At 47.8% G+C, this 17,895-nt stretch overlaps 1 protein-coding gene across 3 annotated transcripts in view; it reads right to left on the reverse strand.

The window, feature by feature from the left end:
* Window positions 1-17,895, reverse strand: part of JPH2 (junctophilin 2) — an 83,205-nt gene that overhangs the window by 43,101 nt on the left and 22,209 nt on the right. The window contains exons 2-4 of one of the 3 annotated variants that reach the window (XR_012519357.1): window positions 10,001-10,790; window positions 5,975-8,817; window positions 1,269-5,086 (exon numbers count right to left, since the gene is read on the reverse strand). Coding sequence is in view for 2 of the 3 variants with exons in the window: in XM_074406565.1 (XP_074262666.1) it covers window positions 8,814-8,817; window positions 10,001-10,790 (794 nt within the window). In the remaining variant the exon portion in view is untranslated. Of the gene's footprint in view, window positions 1-1,268; window positions 8,818-10,000; window positions 10,791-17,895 lie in introns of those variants that run through there. The other 2 variants (XM_074406565.1, XM_039479793.2) reach the window with 2 other exon arrangements.

Raw genomic sequence — 17,895 nt, forward strand, 5'->3', positions numbered from 1 at the left:
GCTCCATCCCACTGCCTGTGACCCCACCCTATTCTTCACCACCTTCTTCTACCCTCTTCCCCCTAACCCCTACTCCTAAACCAAGTCCTCCAATTTGTTATGCAAAGTACTTAAGAACTGGAAGATTTCACACAGGGCATGGTGGCGCATGCCTTGTTATCCCAGCAATTTGGGAGGCTGAAGCAGCAAATCACTTGAGGTCGGGAGTTCAAGACCAGCCTGGCCAACATGGCGAAACCCCATCTCTACTAAAAATACAAAACTTAGCTGGGAGTGGTGGTGCATGCGTGTAATTCCAACTACTGGGGAGGCTGAGACATGAGAAATGCTTGAACCCGAAAAAAGAAATTGAAAGATTTCATACTAATCAGATGTTATGTGCCCCCTGATGTGATACAGTATGAAGTACACAGAACTATTTATTAAGTTTTCATGCCGGAAAAATCTAATCTGAATCCTTTCTAGACAGAATTTACAGGAAGTATAGGAAAGAGAGAAACTAGTTAAACAGTGTCATAAGGAATAAGCCTGATAAATAATAAAAAAAAAAAAATGAGGAGGATGCTCTAGACTAAGAGATTTCTGACACAGCTCCCAAGCTGAAAATAAAATTTAAAAACAATTCTATTTAAAGTAGCAGCAAAAAGAATAAAACATTTAGAAACAAATTTAGCAAAATAAGTATAAAATTGAACACTGAAAACTACAAAGCATCACCGAAAAAGTTAAAGACGTAGACCAATGCTAATCGGACGTTAGCATGTTCGTGGAAATGCTCCATGTTCATGGATTGGAAGACTTAAAATTGTTAAAAGAACAATATTCCCTAAATTGATCTACAGATTTAAGAAAATCCCTTTCAAAATCCCAGCGGCATTATTTTTCCCTTGCAGAAATTGACAAGCTAATGCTAAAATCCATATGGAAATGCAAGATAATCTTGATAAATAAATGCAAGATAATCTTGATATCCAAGATAATCTTGAAAAAGAAGAACAAAGTTAGAGGACTCACATTTTCCAACTTCAAAACTTACTACAAAGCTACAGGAATCAAGACCAGCCTCTGGCATAAGGATTGAAGTACATAGATCATTGGAACAGAATTGAGAGTCTAGTCAATAAATAACAAAAAGACAAATACAGGCCAGGGGTGGTGGCTCACACCTGTAATCCCAGCACTTTGGGAAGCCGAGGCAGGTGGATCACCTGAGGCCAGGAGTTCAAGACCAGCCTGGGCAACATAGCAAGACCTCATCTCTACAAATAATTTTTTTTTTTTTTGAGACGGAGTGTTGCTCTGTTGCCCAGGCTGGAGTGCAATGGTGCCATCTCGGCTCACTGCAACCTCTGCCTCCCAGGTTCAATGATTCTCCTGCCTCAGCCTCCCGAGTAGCTGGGACTACAGGCGCCTGCCCTCATGCCTGGCTAAGTTTTGTATTTTTAGTAGAGATGGGGTTTCACTATGTTGGCCAGGCTGGTCTTGAACTCCTGACCTTGTGATCCACCTACCTTGGCCTCCCAAAGTGCTGGGATTACAGGTGTGAACCACCTTGGCTGGTCAAATAATTTTTTTTTTTTAATTAGCCAGTTGTAGTGACATGCACTACAGCTACTTGGGAGGCTGAGGTGGGAGGATACTTGAGCCCAGGTGGTGGAGGCTGCAGTCTAAGCTGACTTGGCAACACTGGACCCCAGCCTGGGCTACAAAGCGAAACCCTGTCTCAAAAACAAAACAAAACAAAAAGATGAAGTAAATATGGCAAAAGTGCTAACAATGATTAAATCCAGTTAATGGGTACATGCGTGTTCAGTTTACCACTCTCTCTGTTTACATATATGCTTCACACTTACCCATAATAAAAAGTCAAAAACTGGAAGATTTTATAACAAAATGCCAATCTCTAGTTTGTCTTGAAAAATCAAGAGCTGTGCTAACATTGAATCCATGTTCCTCTGGGGCAGCTGTTAGCTAGGAAGGGGCAGCCCCACCCAAGGGGGCTTGCAGAGACCCAGGAGACCTGGTTGCCATGGCCCCACTACCCTCTAGCGAGTAGGACACAAGCCTGTAGCCTGCCTGGCCCCTGGAAACTTTTAGCTTGTAACATCAGACTTCCACTCTACTGGGCATTCAAAACCAGTCCTAACCTGGCCCCAGGCTGCCTTCTCGGCCTCATCTCTAATCTTTCCCCACCCACTCCAGCATTCTGGATGACTCATTGCTCCCAAAATATACCGTGCGCATTCCTACCTCCATGCCTTTGCACATGCTGGTTCTTCTACCTGGAATGACCTTGCTCTCCCTCTTTTCCACCTGGCAGACTCCCAACCAGGGGCGGCCCTGCAGGGAGCTTTCCCAGACCTCCTCTGCGATCGTTGGTTGCTCTTTCCATTGGACCCCACCAATTTCAGCTCCTTCCTCCCTGTCCTCCGCCACTGACTGTCCGATACCTGCATGGCTTCATCCCCAACCTGGGAGTCCCCAGAGGACACTGCCCACGCTGGTTCACCACTGGGTGCTCAGCACCCTGGCACAAGCCTGGCACAAAATAAGTGCTTATTAAAGTTTGTGAAGGAAAACCAACAAAAGGTTGCCATGACTCAGTTGTGCTACCCGTTTGAGATATTTAAGCTGTCTGTGCCTCAGTTTTTCATCTGTAAAATAAAAATAACAGTACCTCCCACACAGGGTTGTTTTGAGGATTAAATAATATATTCCCACCAGGCACAGTAGCTCACACCTATAATCCCAGCTCTTAAGAAGGCCGAGGTGGGAGGATAGCTTGAGCCCAGGAGTTTGAGACCTGCCTGGGCAATATAGCAAGACCCCGTTCTCAACAAAAAGGAAAAAAAAAAAGTTAACATATGTAAGGCACTTAAAATCATGCCTGACCCCCAGAAATAAGGACTAGATGAATGCGTATTAAATAAAAATTAAATAAGCCGGCTCAAAGGTGGGCAATTTTTATCAAGAGCTTCCCTGAGACCTAGTCCAGTGTCAAACCCTCTTTCCACCAGTGGCCTGTGTCCCCCATGACACTGGAAATGAGTGTTGGCAGTGCAGAGTCACAGCTTGAAGTGACACCAAATCTATTCTTCTCATTAGCCAAGGAAAAGGCCTCTGTAGATGCCTACAGCTCTTTGATACTGGTCAATCTCTCATCAATGTCTCTCTTAAACAAAAAGTAACTTTAGGCTCAGTGCCTTTGAGCATCAATAGTTTGACATGGAACTTGAATAGCATTGTTCTGTTTTCAGAACTTCCTGTGATACTGATTTCTCATTTTCAACTGTGATTAGAAAGTCTTCCTTTTCAATAAATGTACTTAGGTATTTTTAAGTAAGTTGATTCAAAGACGAAGATTAAAACAGTAAGTAGTGATGGTGTGTGAAGGTAACAAAACCTGGGATTGGGGCCTGCAGAAGATGAACACGTGGGAAGCAGTTGGGTAGGGACTGGGAGAGAAGACAGGGCCTTCCCTCAAGGCAGTTTCATTCTTGGGTCAGTGCAGAATGATATGGGATGGATACTAACAGCTTATATCTCCTCTCATGCTTTCCAAGCACTGGCCCTTTCCATGACCTATTTCTTTTACTCTCTGCAGCACTACTTTCAGGGAGGAAGAAATATAATTCCCATCGGATTAAAGAGAAAAGTGAGCCCAGAGAGGTGAGATAACTTGCCTAAGGTCACACAGTTTATAAGAGGCTGAAGCCAGATTCAAACCTAGGTCTATCCTATACCACCGCCCGTGGATCACACGGATGGGTTCCTGCTCACCAGAGAAATTCAGCTCCCAGCAACTGAAGAAGCCAACTCTAAGCTGTGCTCAGCCTGGGAATTTCTAGAGCTAGCATGGTGGGGAGATGGAGGTGGGGGGTTGAGGGGTATAGAAGACAGACAGATGCCACCCTGGTACAAAACCTGAGATGCTCCAAACTTTACACCCTAGGGCAACTGAGAACAGGCCAGCCCCTGCCTATGCCACGGGGACACAAAAGCAAGAAGACGAGGCAACAGCAATGGCAGCTGACACTTACAGGCTACTTCCTGCTTGTAAACCCTGAGCAGTGTGTATATACCCTTCGTATACAGGCTCTGCTTTAACCTTGTGAAAACTTTTCAAGGTGGGTCTTTTAGAAATCAGAAATTTGAGGTCTGGAGGGAAGACAAGATATAGCAAGCAAGGGGCTGAGTCTAAGCCTTACTCTTAACGCCTCACTGTGCTCCTTCCAGAAAACAGGCATTTATCAGGGTGTTGGCATGACAACCTGAAAACTTTAGGCACCTCCCCAAACATACCAGCTTCCCTCCACAATCCAGTATCTATGACCTTAAAAGGCATCACAAAAGAGTTCTTAGCTACAAAATCAGAAGACATAAATCTAGCTCCCTCCCGATCGTTTTGTGGCTGTGAGTATATCTAGATCCTTTTCTGCACCTCAGTTTCCCCAACTGCACAGTGACAGGGTTGGGATTATTCTGAGGGCGCTGAATGGGTCTACAGCGACATTGTCCAATAAAAATATAACGTGCATCACATATGTAATTTTAAATGTTCTAGTAGCCACATTCAAAAAAGTAAAAAGAAACAGCGTAATTAATTTTAATAATGTATTTTGTCAAACCCAATATATCGAAAATATAACCATTTCAATATGTAATCAATACTTTAAAAATTATTAATAGATAACTTTACATTCTTTTCATACTAAGTCTTTGAAATCCAGGATATGTGTCACATTTACAGCCCATCTCCATTTGAACCAGCGACATTCCGAGTGCCCAGTAGCCATGTATGACGAGTAGCTACCATACTGGACAGCCTAGGTCAAGAATCTTCTTCAATCCATAGCTCATTTTACAGGGAAGAGCTGTCTCATCTATCTCCCTTCTCTTAGGAAAGATGTCCTGGTCGTAGACTCTGGGCTGACAAGTTCCACATAAGCCCGGACGACGGAGCTGGAAGCCACGATGGAGAAAAAGCCAGGGCCTGTCTGGGTGTGAGGAGGCTGCGGTTGCTGGGGATGCTTTCTGTCTCTCTGCTGCCAGATTACTCACGAAGCCCCAGGGATGGGGAGAGTCCCTGAGGAAGATGACCACAATCCTGCTTTTCCTCCTGACCCCAAAATTCCCTTAATTGGAAATTCAGCCTGAGCTTGAAACCCATCCAGGCAGCCACCCCCACCCATGGCAACAGCTCCGTGGGCAGGCAGGACTCCTGCCTCACACACACGAGGAATGCAAATACCCCGGGGCTCTCACAGCGCCACTGCATGCAAGAGGCTGGGTCCCAACTGCTCAGTCCCCAGGCTCACTTCCCGGCTGTGGGCTTGGCAGCCTTCTCGGTGGGAGCTCGACACCAAGGGCACAGGCATTGGCAGGAAAGACCAGGAGGGCAAGGAAAATAAGGGGGCATCCCTCCTTCTCCCAAAACTTCCACTTCCTCACCTTTAAAATCAAATGTTAGATTGTAGCAATGATTGTCTTTACTGCTGGCTGCCCTGTGCCAAGCATTTTACAGGCATTAGCCTACCTACTCACCTACTTCTATGAGGAAAGAGGAGCGCAGGGTCAGATTAGTGAAGAACTTGAGCAAGGTCACACAGCTCTGCAGGAGAAGAGCTGCATTTCTAATTCATGGTCTTTTGCATCAAGAACCTAAGCTCTTTCCTGCTGTGCTCTGCTTAAGTGGCCCAGGGTGGCCCAGGACAGTCTGGGCTTACACTTGCCATAAGTAGATACATTTAGTGTAATTATTAAAAATGTCCCCTTTGGAAGAAGGAGCAAATCTTCCATACAGAAGAATTTCAAATCATATAGGTAGATATCTCCCCCTCCACAATCTGGTGCAGCTGAATTTCAGACCCTTGTCTCTCTCGAGTGTGGGCTGCACTGAATGTCTGAATTCCAAAGGGTAGAGTGGGGAAAGAGGAAACAGGAGCTGGACGCCAGAGAAACCTGGGAGACCTACCTTAGCCAAGAGACCAAAGTCTACATCCTCAGTAATCAGTCATCTTCATATCGTGCGTCCTCATTACAATGTGATGAAAAGGGCACTTTACTTCTGTGGTCTTCTTCCTCCAAATCTATAACCTCAGTCTAATTATAAGAAACCTATCAGACAAACCTAAAGTGAGGGACACTCTACACACTGTCTCACCAGTACTCCTCAAAACTGTTGAGTTTGGCGTGTGGCTCACACCTGTAGTATGAGCACTTTAGGAGGCCAAAGCAGGAGGATCACTTGAGGCCAGGAGCTTGAGACCAGCCTGGCCAACATGGTAAAACCCTGTCTCTACTAAAAATACAAAAATTAGCCAGGTGTGGTGGTGCATACCCATGGTTCCAGCTACTTTGGTGACTGAGGCACAAGAATCGCTTGAACCCAGGAGGCAGAGGTTGCAGTGAGTCAAGATGGCGCCACTGCACTCCAGCCTGGGCAACACAGCGAGACCCTGCCTCAAAAAAAAAAAAAAAAAAAAAACTGTCAAGGACGCACAAAAAAAGGAAATAATGAGAAACTGTCACAGACCATAGGGGACCAAGGAGACCTGACAACTAAATGCAATGTGCGATCCTGCATGAAATCCTGAAACAGGAAGAAGACATTAACGGGAAATTTCGTGAAATGCAAATAAAGTCTGGAGTTTAGCGGAGAGTTACGTGTCATGTTGGCTTTGACAAATGTATTATGATGATGTAAGAAGTTAACATTAGGGAAAATGGATAGAGTGTACGGGAGCTGCCTGTAGTCTCCTTGCAACTTTTCTGTCAATCTCAAATTACTTCTACCTAAAAGTTTTATTTTTAAAAAGTGCTCCCTTTTACACATAGAGGTGTTCAGGTTTAGACAGTCAATTATATGATCACCTGGTCATAAGTCTGGTCCTTTAACAGAATATCTAGGACTGGGTCATTTGTAGGTGAAGTCCAAGGTCAAGGCACCAAGTGGGTCAGGGCCTGGGGAGGCCATTATCTTCCTCCAAGATGGCACCCTGCACGCTGCATTCTCTGGAGGGGAGGAAGGCTGGATCCTCACACAGCAGAAGACAGGAGTGCCAAGAGGCAGAAAGGAGTCAAACTCACTCTTTAATAAGGGATTTAATCCCACCATGAGGATTAATCACCCTTCAAGCATTAGTCTCAGGACTAATCATTCCCCAAAGGTCCCATGTCTTAATGTTACAATGACAATTAAATTTCAACATGAGTTTTGGAGGGGATAAACATTCAAACCATAGTTGCGTCTAACCAAGAAGTCTTAAGAAAATCTCCCATACCTTCTGTCCCCCTTAATGATGCCAACTGTTCACACATTTATAGCAATTTAAAGTTTACAAAGTTGAGCATCAGCAAGATGTGCTAGTTAAAGTTTTAGAATCAGAAAGCTAGAAATTGATGCCTGGGTTCTCCCACTTGCTTGCCAGGTAGTCTTTGGCATATTACATTCCTTCTCTGGGCCTCGGTTTCTACGTCCGTAAAATGAATTCATTGTATGATGACAATGATACTATGTCTGGTGTCCGGCACTGTAGTGGTCCATTAAAACCACTACAGCCTGGCCAAGACAGATGGGCCACCCGGATTCCCCTTTAGGACTAAAGGACTTATTTCTCCCACTCCCAGGTACTCAATTGCCAGCTGCCAGCCCTCGCCAGGGATTGCCCTTGGCTGAAGAGAGCTGTCCAGCCCCAGTCCAGCCTCCTTCTGGAGGGTAGCCTGCATACAAATGTGGAGGTATAAAGATCCAGCTCCCTCATCCCAACTTGGGACGACTTTGAAGGCCATCTCCACTGCAGAGCACCCCTTACGGTTGGCTGAGGCTTTGTTGAGACTGCATTGCAACCCAGTGTCTCCCACTGCCCAGTCTGGCCTTCTTCCCTTCCCCACAAATGTTGATCCAGAGAGTGCTCCTTATGCATTTCCTGCATGTTAATCTTCATCTCAAAGTCCACTTACTAGGCGAACTCACCTCGCAACAGGATTGTGAGCCACCTGACCTGCACTGTCTTTCCTAACCCTTAGACCAATTGGTCTTTACAAATGAGACCATTGAGATTAGAGAAGAAGAAAACAGATCTGGCCAAGGAAATACAAGTAAGAAATGGCAGTGCCACAGATGAGAAACTGACACTCAGGCCAACTGACCTGCCCAGATCAATTAGCTAAAAAATGGCAGGGCCAGTATTTGGCCCTAGGCCTGCTTAACTCTGAAGACCATGTGCCCGTCTCCTGCCCAGGCCATTTACTGCTTCCCAGGAGAATTGCTACAGCCCAGGACAGGTGAGTGCCTTTTACCACCCTCCTGCCAGACCACACCGCTGCTGTCCTTGAAGCTCACTCCAGATTTGCAAAATGAGAATAAGAACAGTATCTACCTCTTCAGGTAGTTCCTGTAGGTAATTAATGTAGGTAAAGACCTCAGAACTGGCATACAGGGAATCTTATTTAAGTGGCAGGTTAAAAACAAATCATGTAAGTCATGTAAAGCTGCATCTGTGATGCGTTCTAAGGACAGAACAGCAGCTGGCAGTGGACCTCATCAGCTCTCTAAGGGAATCAGGGTTGACCTGAGCTCTGAAGGAGGAGTAGAAGTCACTCGGGCAGCAAAGGAACCAGTATCAACTAAAGCTCTGTGGCAAGAGGAACTAAAGAAGGGAGAAGCAGCACAGAGGGAAGAAAAATCCAGGCTCAGGGAAAGAATGAGAAAAAATAAGTCTGGTAACAGAGTGGGAACCAGATTATACAAGGCCACTCACTAACTGGGTGATTTTGGACAAGTTACCTTATTTGTTTGAGCTTCACTTATCTCATCTGCAAAACAGAAATAAACATAGTACCTATCATAAGGATTAATCACCTCTCAAACATTAAAGGGACTGAGTGAGTCAATATCTGTGAACCACTTAGAATTGACTTGTACCTAGTAGGTGCCATAAATGTTTGGAGACAACATTAGAACTTTATGTGAAGTACAAAGAGAAGACTTAAAGGGGTTTGAATGTACGTGATCGGTTGGTATACGGTGGATGGGAACATGGATGGATGCATGGCTGGATGGATAGGTGGGGGTGGCTGAATGAATGGAAGTGTGGACAGATTGCTGGATGGAAGTGTAGTTGAGTAAGACAGGTGGCTGGCTGGCTGGCTGGATTACCTGGTAGGTGGTTGGATTATGCGGTGGGTGGGAGTGCATGTTGTTTTAATGGACTGAAGCATTGCTGGGTGAATCAATGGAAGTACTTGAGTGAATGGATGTGTGGCTGGATGTTAAAATGGATGGCCAGGTGACTGGAAGCAGCTGAGTGAATGCAGGTGGTTGGTGAATGAAGGGACAGCTGAGTGGTTAAAAGGGTGTTCGTATGTTTAGATGGGCATCTCCGTAGTTGGATGGGTGGTTGAGTCAATGGATGGATGAGTGATTAGCTGGCTGGGCAGGTAAAAGGATAAAAAATTGGGCAGGTTGGATGGAAGAGATGAGTCAATCTTTGAGCGAATGGATGGTTGTTCAGGTAGATGATGTTCAGTGTGATGTGGGACCGGGGGTGGCTAGGTGGGTAGAGGGGTTGTTCAGTGAGTGTTAGAGAAGTTAGTGAATGAAGGAATTGGGTGGATTTGGGTGGGCGTCTGGTGGTTGACTTTCCACCAGGATGTGTGGAAAAATGTTTGACAGGACGGCGGGGTGGGTAAACAGGAAGTGGAATGGGTCGGGGGATGGGTGGATGCCTGGAGAGATGGTTGTTCAGGAGCATATTAGAGAGGTTGGGTGAGTGGAAGGGTTAAGTCAATGGAGGGCTGGGTGTAGTTGAGTGATGGATGATGGATGAGTGAACAGGAGGTACCAGCTCCTGAAGTGCCTCCAGTTAACCCTCTGAAGGTGACGGGGGTAAAAGAAGCAGAATCAGGCTTGGAGACGGGGCCTTCTAAGTTACCCTGCCCCAGGCCCCTCTTCCCCAACCAAAGGCAACCCCTTCCATCCCCACCACCGCTGTCCCACCTGGAGGCGGCGATCTCGGCCTTCTGGCGCGCGATGGCAGCAGCGCGCTGGGCACCCTCCACACTGTGCTCCACCTTCTGGCGGACCTTGTTGCTCTTGAGCTGCAGCACGCGGCGCTTGGTGCCCTTGACCAGCACGTTGTGGCGGTACTTGCCCTCCTCGCGGTGGCCGTCGGGCAGCGTGGTGCAGCCGTAGCCGTGGCGCAGGTTGTCCAGCCACTCGCCCTCGTAGCGGAGGCCGCTGGAGCGCTCGCTCACGCCGAAGCCCGAGCGTTTGTCGTTCTTCCATTCGCCCATGTAGGTCTCGGTGGTGGTGGCGTCGATGTCGGCCTCGAAGGGCGCGGCCTCGTCGGCGCCCTCGGCGGCCTCGCCCAGACTGGCGGTGGAGGCGGCGTCGCTGGCGCCCGAGCTGAGGTCGCTCTTGAGGAAGCTGACGCGGCTGCGCTGGCTGCCCAGGGACGTGCGCGACTCTGCGCGCCTCAACTTGCCCAGCAGCGCGCCCCGCTGGAACAGGCCGCCGCCCTTGGACGCCCGCGCGGCCGCCTCGGCGTTGGCCAGGAGGCTGAGCGCGAAGCCGCCGCGTGGGATCGCGGGCGAGGGCAGCGCGGGGCCGTCGGAGGCCGGCGAGGCGGGCGAGTCCGGCGCCACCGTGCCGTTGCTGTGCTCGCTGCGCAGGGACGACAGCGACGTGCGCAGCGGCGAGCGCACCACCACGGCCATCCCGTAGGGCACGCTCTGGCGCACGCCGTAGCCGTGGCGCATGCCGTTGGTGAACTGGCCTTGGTACGTCCCTGCGGGCAAGGAGAGGGCACGTCAGTGGGCGGCACGACAGGCCCCCGCGTGTGCACGGTGGCCTGGGAGGGCAAGGGCAGGAGTGGGCAAGGCGGGGTGGGGGAGTGTGAGCCTACTAGAGTGTGCAGTAACACGAGTGGGTCAGCCAGGAGGAGCTTGCACGAGGGTGGGAAAATTTCCGTTGGTGGGAACATGGTAAGGTCACAAGACATGTACGGATAAACCAGCGAGTTCGCATGGCAGTGCCAATGTTGGAGAGCATGGAGCTGTGTATGTGTGCGAGATCGTGTGTACAAGACACTGTGGGCATGCATATCGATGTCTTTTGACTATATAAGATCAGGAGGCCGGGGAGGTGGCTCACGCCTGTAGTCCCAGCACTTTGGGTGGCCGAGGTGGGCTGATCGCTCAAGCTCAGGAGTTCAACACCAACCTGGGCAACATGGGAAAACCTCTCTCTACAAAAAATCAGATCAGCCAGGTGTGGTGGCATGCACCTGTCGTCCCAGCTACTAGAGAGGCTGAGGTGGGAGGATCACCAGAGCCTGGGAGGTCGAGGCTGCAGTGAGCCATGATTGTGCCATTACATTCCAGCCTGGGCTACAGACTGAGACCTGTCTCTGTCTCTCTCTCTCTCTCTCTCTCTCTCTCTCTCTCTCTCACACACACACACACACACACACACACACACACCAATCATGAGTGTGCAGTGCAGTGTGTGCACAGTGGGTGAGTGCCTGAGATCTCATGGAGGTGCCATTTTGGATGTGTATGAGGTTCTGAGTGTGCAAGGCTATCAGAGTACCAAAGAACAAAGTAATATGTAGCACTCCAGGCTGAGTGTGTGGTGGGCATCAATGAAACTGAGACCAGGTGAGACCATATGGAGGAAGGCTAGTGGTGTGTACAAGGTGTCGGCAACCTAGGTCCTGCCTGTACACAAGTCCGTGAGTTCCTGGGACTGAGATGCTTTGTTAGTAGCCATGCAAGTTGTATGTGCATGGAGAGGCAGCAGAGAGTAGTGGTTCAGAGCACGGACTGCAGAGCCAGGGCCCCTGGGTCCAGATCCTGCCTTTGCCTTTTTACTAGTTGTGTGACCTTGGGCAACTGACTTAATCTCCCTGTGCCTTAGCTTCCTCATCTGCCAGAGATAACTGCCTCTTACCTCCTAGGGTTTTCTGTTTGTTTATTTGAGGTTTAAATGAGTTAATGTCTCTGAAAAACTCTGAAAGCAAAGATACGTGTGTGAGACTGTGACTCTACAAAGCTGTGCTCATGTGTGAGGTCACCTGAGTTGTATGACAAGCTGATACACAGCTGCCAAAATAATTTCATCCTTCACCCCCATCCTGACATGTGGTTCTCCCCAGGGCTCATCCAAAACTTTCTCCTATTCTCTCTAGATGATTGCATCATCTGGTGTTTTTAAACTGCCATCTATGTCCTGCTGATCCCCCCAAATATAACCCCAACCCCCTCTCTTCCCCTCAGTAGCTCCCGATGTCACCTTGGAAATGTGTATCCTCTTAGATGGTACACAGCCACCTCCAGCTCACATCTCCCCTCACTCACCCCCCACACAGCCGGGCCAGCGTCTTGGTCTTTCTCTCCCATGACAGTGCCACTGAAAGGCAGTTCTCTGCTTTCATCTTTGTACCTTCAACATATAGAATGGTACCTAATACATAACGTTCACTGCACCAAAGGCAAATTCTGAGCCTTCTTGATTTTGTTTTAAACGCAAGCTGATATATTCCTTCTGGTTAACAAAAACCAAAAGGTCTTCCTCCTAATAAATGTCCAGGAGCAAGATGGCTGGGTAAACAACCACAGTAGGGACTCTCAAGCTCACCCCAGCAGACCTGCGGTTGCTGCTCTGCCCTCTTCCTGGAACTCTTTTCCTCCAGATATCCTTCAAGTCTTTGCACAATGAGACATATTCTGCCCCCCTGTGATGGTTAATGCTGAGTATCAACTTGATTGGATTGAAGGATGCAAAGTATTGATCCTGGGTGTATCTGTGAGGGTGTTGCCAAAGGAGATTAACATTTGAGTCAGTGGGCTGGGGAAGGTGGACCCTCCCTTAATCTGGGTGGGCACCTTCTAATCAGCCGCCAGCAAATATAAAGCAGGCAGAAAAATGTGAAAAGGCGAGACTGGCTTAGCCGCCCAGCATACACCATCCTCCCTTGCTTGGATGCTTCCTGCCCTCAAACATCAGACCTTTGGGACTCAGACTGGCTTCCTTGCTCCTCAGCTTTCAGACCGCCCATTGGGAAACCTTATGATCATCTGAGTTAATATTCCTTAATAAACTTACGTATAGAGCCTACTAGTTCTGTCCCTCTAGAGAACCCTGATGAATACGCCACCCTCTTTAAAATTGCAATCTGCTTATTTCACATTGTGTGCCTTTATCAAAACATCTCATGTAGCCCATAAATATTTAATACATATACCTATTACGAACCCACAACTTTTTTTTTCCAAAATTGCAATCTGCCTACATCCCCACCACCCTGCTCACTTATCTACTTTTCCTTATTTTTCCCATAGCACACATCACCTTCTAACATACCATGTGACTTATTTATCACATTAATTGCTTTTCTCCCTCTGCTAGAACAGAAGCTCCACAAAGACAGGGATATTTTCTATTTTGTTCTTGGATGGATTCCAGAACCTGTTGGAACAGTACCTGGTACATAGAGATGCTCTATTAATATCTACAAAATGACTGACTGAACCTGTCCAAAAACTCCATCTCATTGGGTGACCTTGGCAATTACTTTTTTTTTTTTTTTTTTTGAGATGGAGTCTCACTCTGTTGCCCAGGCTAGAGTGCAGTGGTGCAATCTCAGCTCACTGCAACCTCCACCTCCTGGGTTCAAGCGATTCTCCTGCCTCAGCCTCCCCAGTAGCTGGGACTACAGGTGTGTGCCATCGTGCCCAGCAAATTTTTGTATTTTTAGTAGAGGTGGGGTTTCATCATGTTGGCCAGGCTGGTCTTGAACTCCTGACCTCTGGTGATCCACCCACCTCGGTCTCCCAAAGTACTGAGATTACGGGCATGAGCCACTGCACCCAGCCAAATGTTCTGCATCTTGATTGGCTGATGGTTTACACAAGTGTGTACATTTGTCACACCTTCACATTTCAAATGCATTTTATCATATGGAAATCACACCTTGATAAAGCTGATTTTTGTAATGTAAATAAATAAATTGGAAAGAAACTTTTCAGAAAAAAAAGAAAAAAAAGAAAAAAAAAAAACCAGCATAGCATTCTGCAAATACCTATCAGGAAAGCCATCAGCTCTTTCCAAATGAATCCAGAATCCAGCCACTTCTCATCACCTCCCTTTGACTAGATGGTGGTCTGTGCCACCGTTTGCTCTCACCTGGATGTTCATAGTCACCGCCGCACTGGTCTCCTGACTTCACCCTTACCCCTCTGTCCATCCCACACACAGCAGTCAGAGGGATTTTGTTCACACGTATTAAGTCAGATCACGACGCTGCACTGCCGCTTCTTACTCAGAAGAAAAGCTGATGTTCTTAGTGGCCCACAGGCCCTACCTGAACTTCGTCCCCATCGCTTCTCCATGCTCCTCTCCTCCCATGCTCCCCTTTCCCTCGCTCCACTCTAGCCACAAAGGCTGTTTGCTGATGCACGTGAGTCATGGAAGCACCTCTGGGCCTTGCCATTGCTGTTCCCTCTACCTGTAATGCCCTTCCTCCAGATACTTACCTGGTTCACCCTCTTGCTATCTTCAAGCCTTTACTCATATGTCACCTTCTCAGTGAAGCCACCTGTGACCACCCTAAGATTCGGCCCCTGCCCAAAGTCTTCTCTCTCCCTCACTTGCTTTATTTTTCCTAGCGCATGTCTGATGCAACATACAGTTTGCTTTTTTTGTGTGTTATTGACTATCCCCCTCACTGGCATGTGAGCTCCTTAAAGGCAAGGATTCTTTTCTCTTTTTATGTTCACTGTGGTATCCTCAGTGCCTTGAGCTGTGCCAAATAGGTACTCAATAAATATGTGTTGGATGAATGAATGAGCGCACGAACAGCAGGCATTCCCTAACTGTTTATCCTCTTTCTGTTTTGTCCATCTGCAAACAGCTCTGTGGAATAACAGAGCTGGAATAATTTTATGGTTCCTGTTTTACAGATGAGAAAAAAACGAAGGCCCAGCAAGGACAAAGGACTCATCCAAGATGACACAGCTCATTAATATGCCAGAGCCAAACTCCAATCCATGTCTGGCTATGTTCCTCTGCTTCTCAGAAGAAAGAAGAAAAAGAAAAGAAAGGGGAAAGTGAGCACGCAGAGAGCAGAGAAGCTGGTTCACTGGGAGAAAGAGAGAAGACATCTAATCTCTGGGTTGGACAAGTTTATGAAATTAAATCAATCACCCTGCCTCTGGCTTCAGTTTGGCATGAGACGGGCTGACGTGGTCCCTTTAAGCCCAAGAAAAACTGAGATTGCAACAGGAGAACAGCTCTTGGCCACCAGTTGGGAAGGAAACCATCAGGCTATATTAGGAATCTTACAAGCAAGTGGCAAGAGGCACAGACACCCAGGGGAGACTGGGAGTGACAGGGCCCTGGGAAGGGGAAAAACCAGCTGCTGAGGCCACCCCCAGCCCAACTCTCTCCAAGACAGGACAGTTCTCCCTGGGGACAGGAAGAATGCATCTCCAGAGGGAGAGAGGGAGAACCCTGCCCATGACCGTCTGGCTGAGAGGGGCCATCTGCAGAAGGAGGGGCCTCCTCACTGGGCTTTGTAAACCCTGCAGGGCTTCCCGCTGTCTCAAAGGGAAGGACCGAGATCCTTAACAGCCTATAAGACCTGGCAGGGACCACCCCTGCCACCTCCCCTGCCTTATCTCGGACTGCTCACCACGCACACTCACCTTCCCACCTTGGGGCCTTTGCATAAGCTTTCCCCATTTGTTTGCCTGCTCGTCTCTTCCCCCTTTCCCTGGCCGACTTCTGCAGACAGTTCAAGCTTTGGCTTAAACGTGACTTCGTCCAGGAAGGTTTCTGAGCCCCATTCCCTGCGTGTTGTTGGAAACAGCCTCATGTTGTCACGTCATCCATTTTTCTTAGTGCTTTTCCCAGGTGCCAGTGAATAATGATCATGACCATTTGTTCACCATAAGCCTTTCCGGCTTGTCTTTAGCTTCCAAGGAGGAAGCTTTGTCTACCTCACATTCTTGCTAAGATCCTGGCATCTAGCACAGTTTCCAGGCCCAACGAAATCCTCGGTAAGCATCCCATGAATTTTCGACTCTTTTCCTGAATGACACTCTTATGTCCTTTGAGGGGCAGGAAACCCATCTCTTTTCCCTCACGACTCAGCATGCAGTAGGCGCTCAATAGTAGACAGCAGTGGCTGCCAAAGGTGTTCAGGTCTAGATTCAGCAGTTCAAACCCTGAGAGTTATTGGCGTACATGTAAGATGCTCGTGAAGGCCATAACCATGGCAAAAATACAGTCCTGTTCCCTCCACAGGACTCCTGAAATTCATCAAACCTAAACATAGCCTTCTCCTCGCAGTTTCTCTTCTGGTTAGTGTAGAATATCAGGGATTTAAACCTAAATTCCAACATTGACTAGTTCTAAGACATGCATAAACTTTTTAAGCCTGCTGAGCCTGTTTGTCCTTCTGTAAAATGGAAATAATGATACCTATTTTATCTGGCTGTTCATACAATCCTTTGCATTTGACAAGCTAGATGAAGACCATGCATTCTTCCAGCTAGGTGCTGGGATACAGCCGTGAACTAAGTGGACATGATCCCTGCCAGCAAGGGGCCTAGAGTCTGTGCCAGGGATAGACGACGTTTAATTAAGCAATCACAGAAATAAATGCAGCCATGGCAGTAGTCCAGATGAGAGGTGATGCCTCAGGTCTTGAGTGGCAGGGAGTGGGGAGGGCTGGTTGAAGATTAAATGAACTATGTGTGAAGCAGCTAGCTCAGTGCCTAGTATACAGTAAGTGTTCAATAAAGTCTAGATTTTTGACATGTCAGAGTCTTTGCCCAGAAAGGATTATCTGAAAAGATGATAAAGAGCCACAGAAAACAGAGACACAGCTCAAGAAGAAAATGAGACCAGCTCCAATTTTCCGCCCAGATCCAGTTGTTCATAAGAATGCATGTTTGGGGCCGGGCATGATGGCTCAAGCCTATAATCCCAGCACTTTGGGAGGGCGAGCGGGTGGATCACGAGGTCAAGAGATTAAGACCATCCTGGTCAACATGGTGAAACCTCGTCTCTACTAAAAATACAAAAATTAGCTAGGCATGGTGGCACGTGCCTGTAGTCCCAGCTACTCGGGAGGGGCTAAGGCAGGAGAATTGCTCGAACCCAGGAGGCGGAGGTTGCGGTGAGCCTAGATGGTGCCATTGCACTCCAGCCCGGGTAACAAGAGCAAAACTCCATCTCAAAAAAAAAAAAAAAAAAAAATGCATGTTTGTTTGTGCTCTGGAATACCTAGGTTTTGCTGGTTGGGGCACATCTCTGACTCAGGGAGAAGGCCTCAGAGCTTCTGACCTGAGGGGGCTGAAAATGTTGGGATCTGTTCATTTGCCTCCATGCTCCTAAACACACACCACAGTATAGTTTCCGGCAGCCATATCTACAGTTCAAGATCCCCTTTCCTGGTGAGAAATGATGATTTAATTGCTCTGGACATTGGATATTTTTCAAAAAAACTCAGATGATTCTAATGTGCAGGCTGGGTTGGGAGCTGTAAACTCTGCCCACTGACCTCCCATCAACAGCACGCTCCATTCCTTCTGTCAAACCTGCTACCTTGACTGGGCATGGTGACCCATGCCTGTAATCCCAGCACTTTGGGAGGCTAAGGCAGGCAGATCACTTGAGGCCAGGAGTTTGAGACCAACCTGGCTAACATAGCGAAACTCCACCTTTACTAAAAATCCAAAAATTAGCCAGGCATAGTGGCGCACACCTGTAATCCCAGGTACTCTGGAGACTGAGGCAGGACAATTGCTTAACAGGGGAGGCAGAGGTTGCAGTGAGCCGAGATGGCACCATTGCACTCCAGCCTGGATGACACAGTGACACTC

This window comes from Saimiri boliviensis, chromosome 9 (assembly GCF_048565385.1).
Source record: "Saimiri boliviensis isolate mSaiBol1 chromosome 9, mSaiBol1.pri, whole genome shotgun sequence".
Taxonomy (NCBI): Eukaryota; Metazoa; Chordata; class Mammalia; order Primates; family Cebidae; genus Saimiri; species Saimiri boliviensis.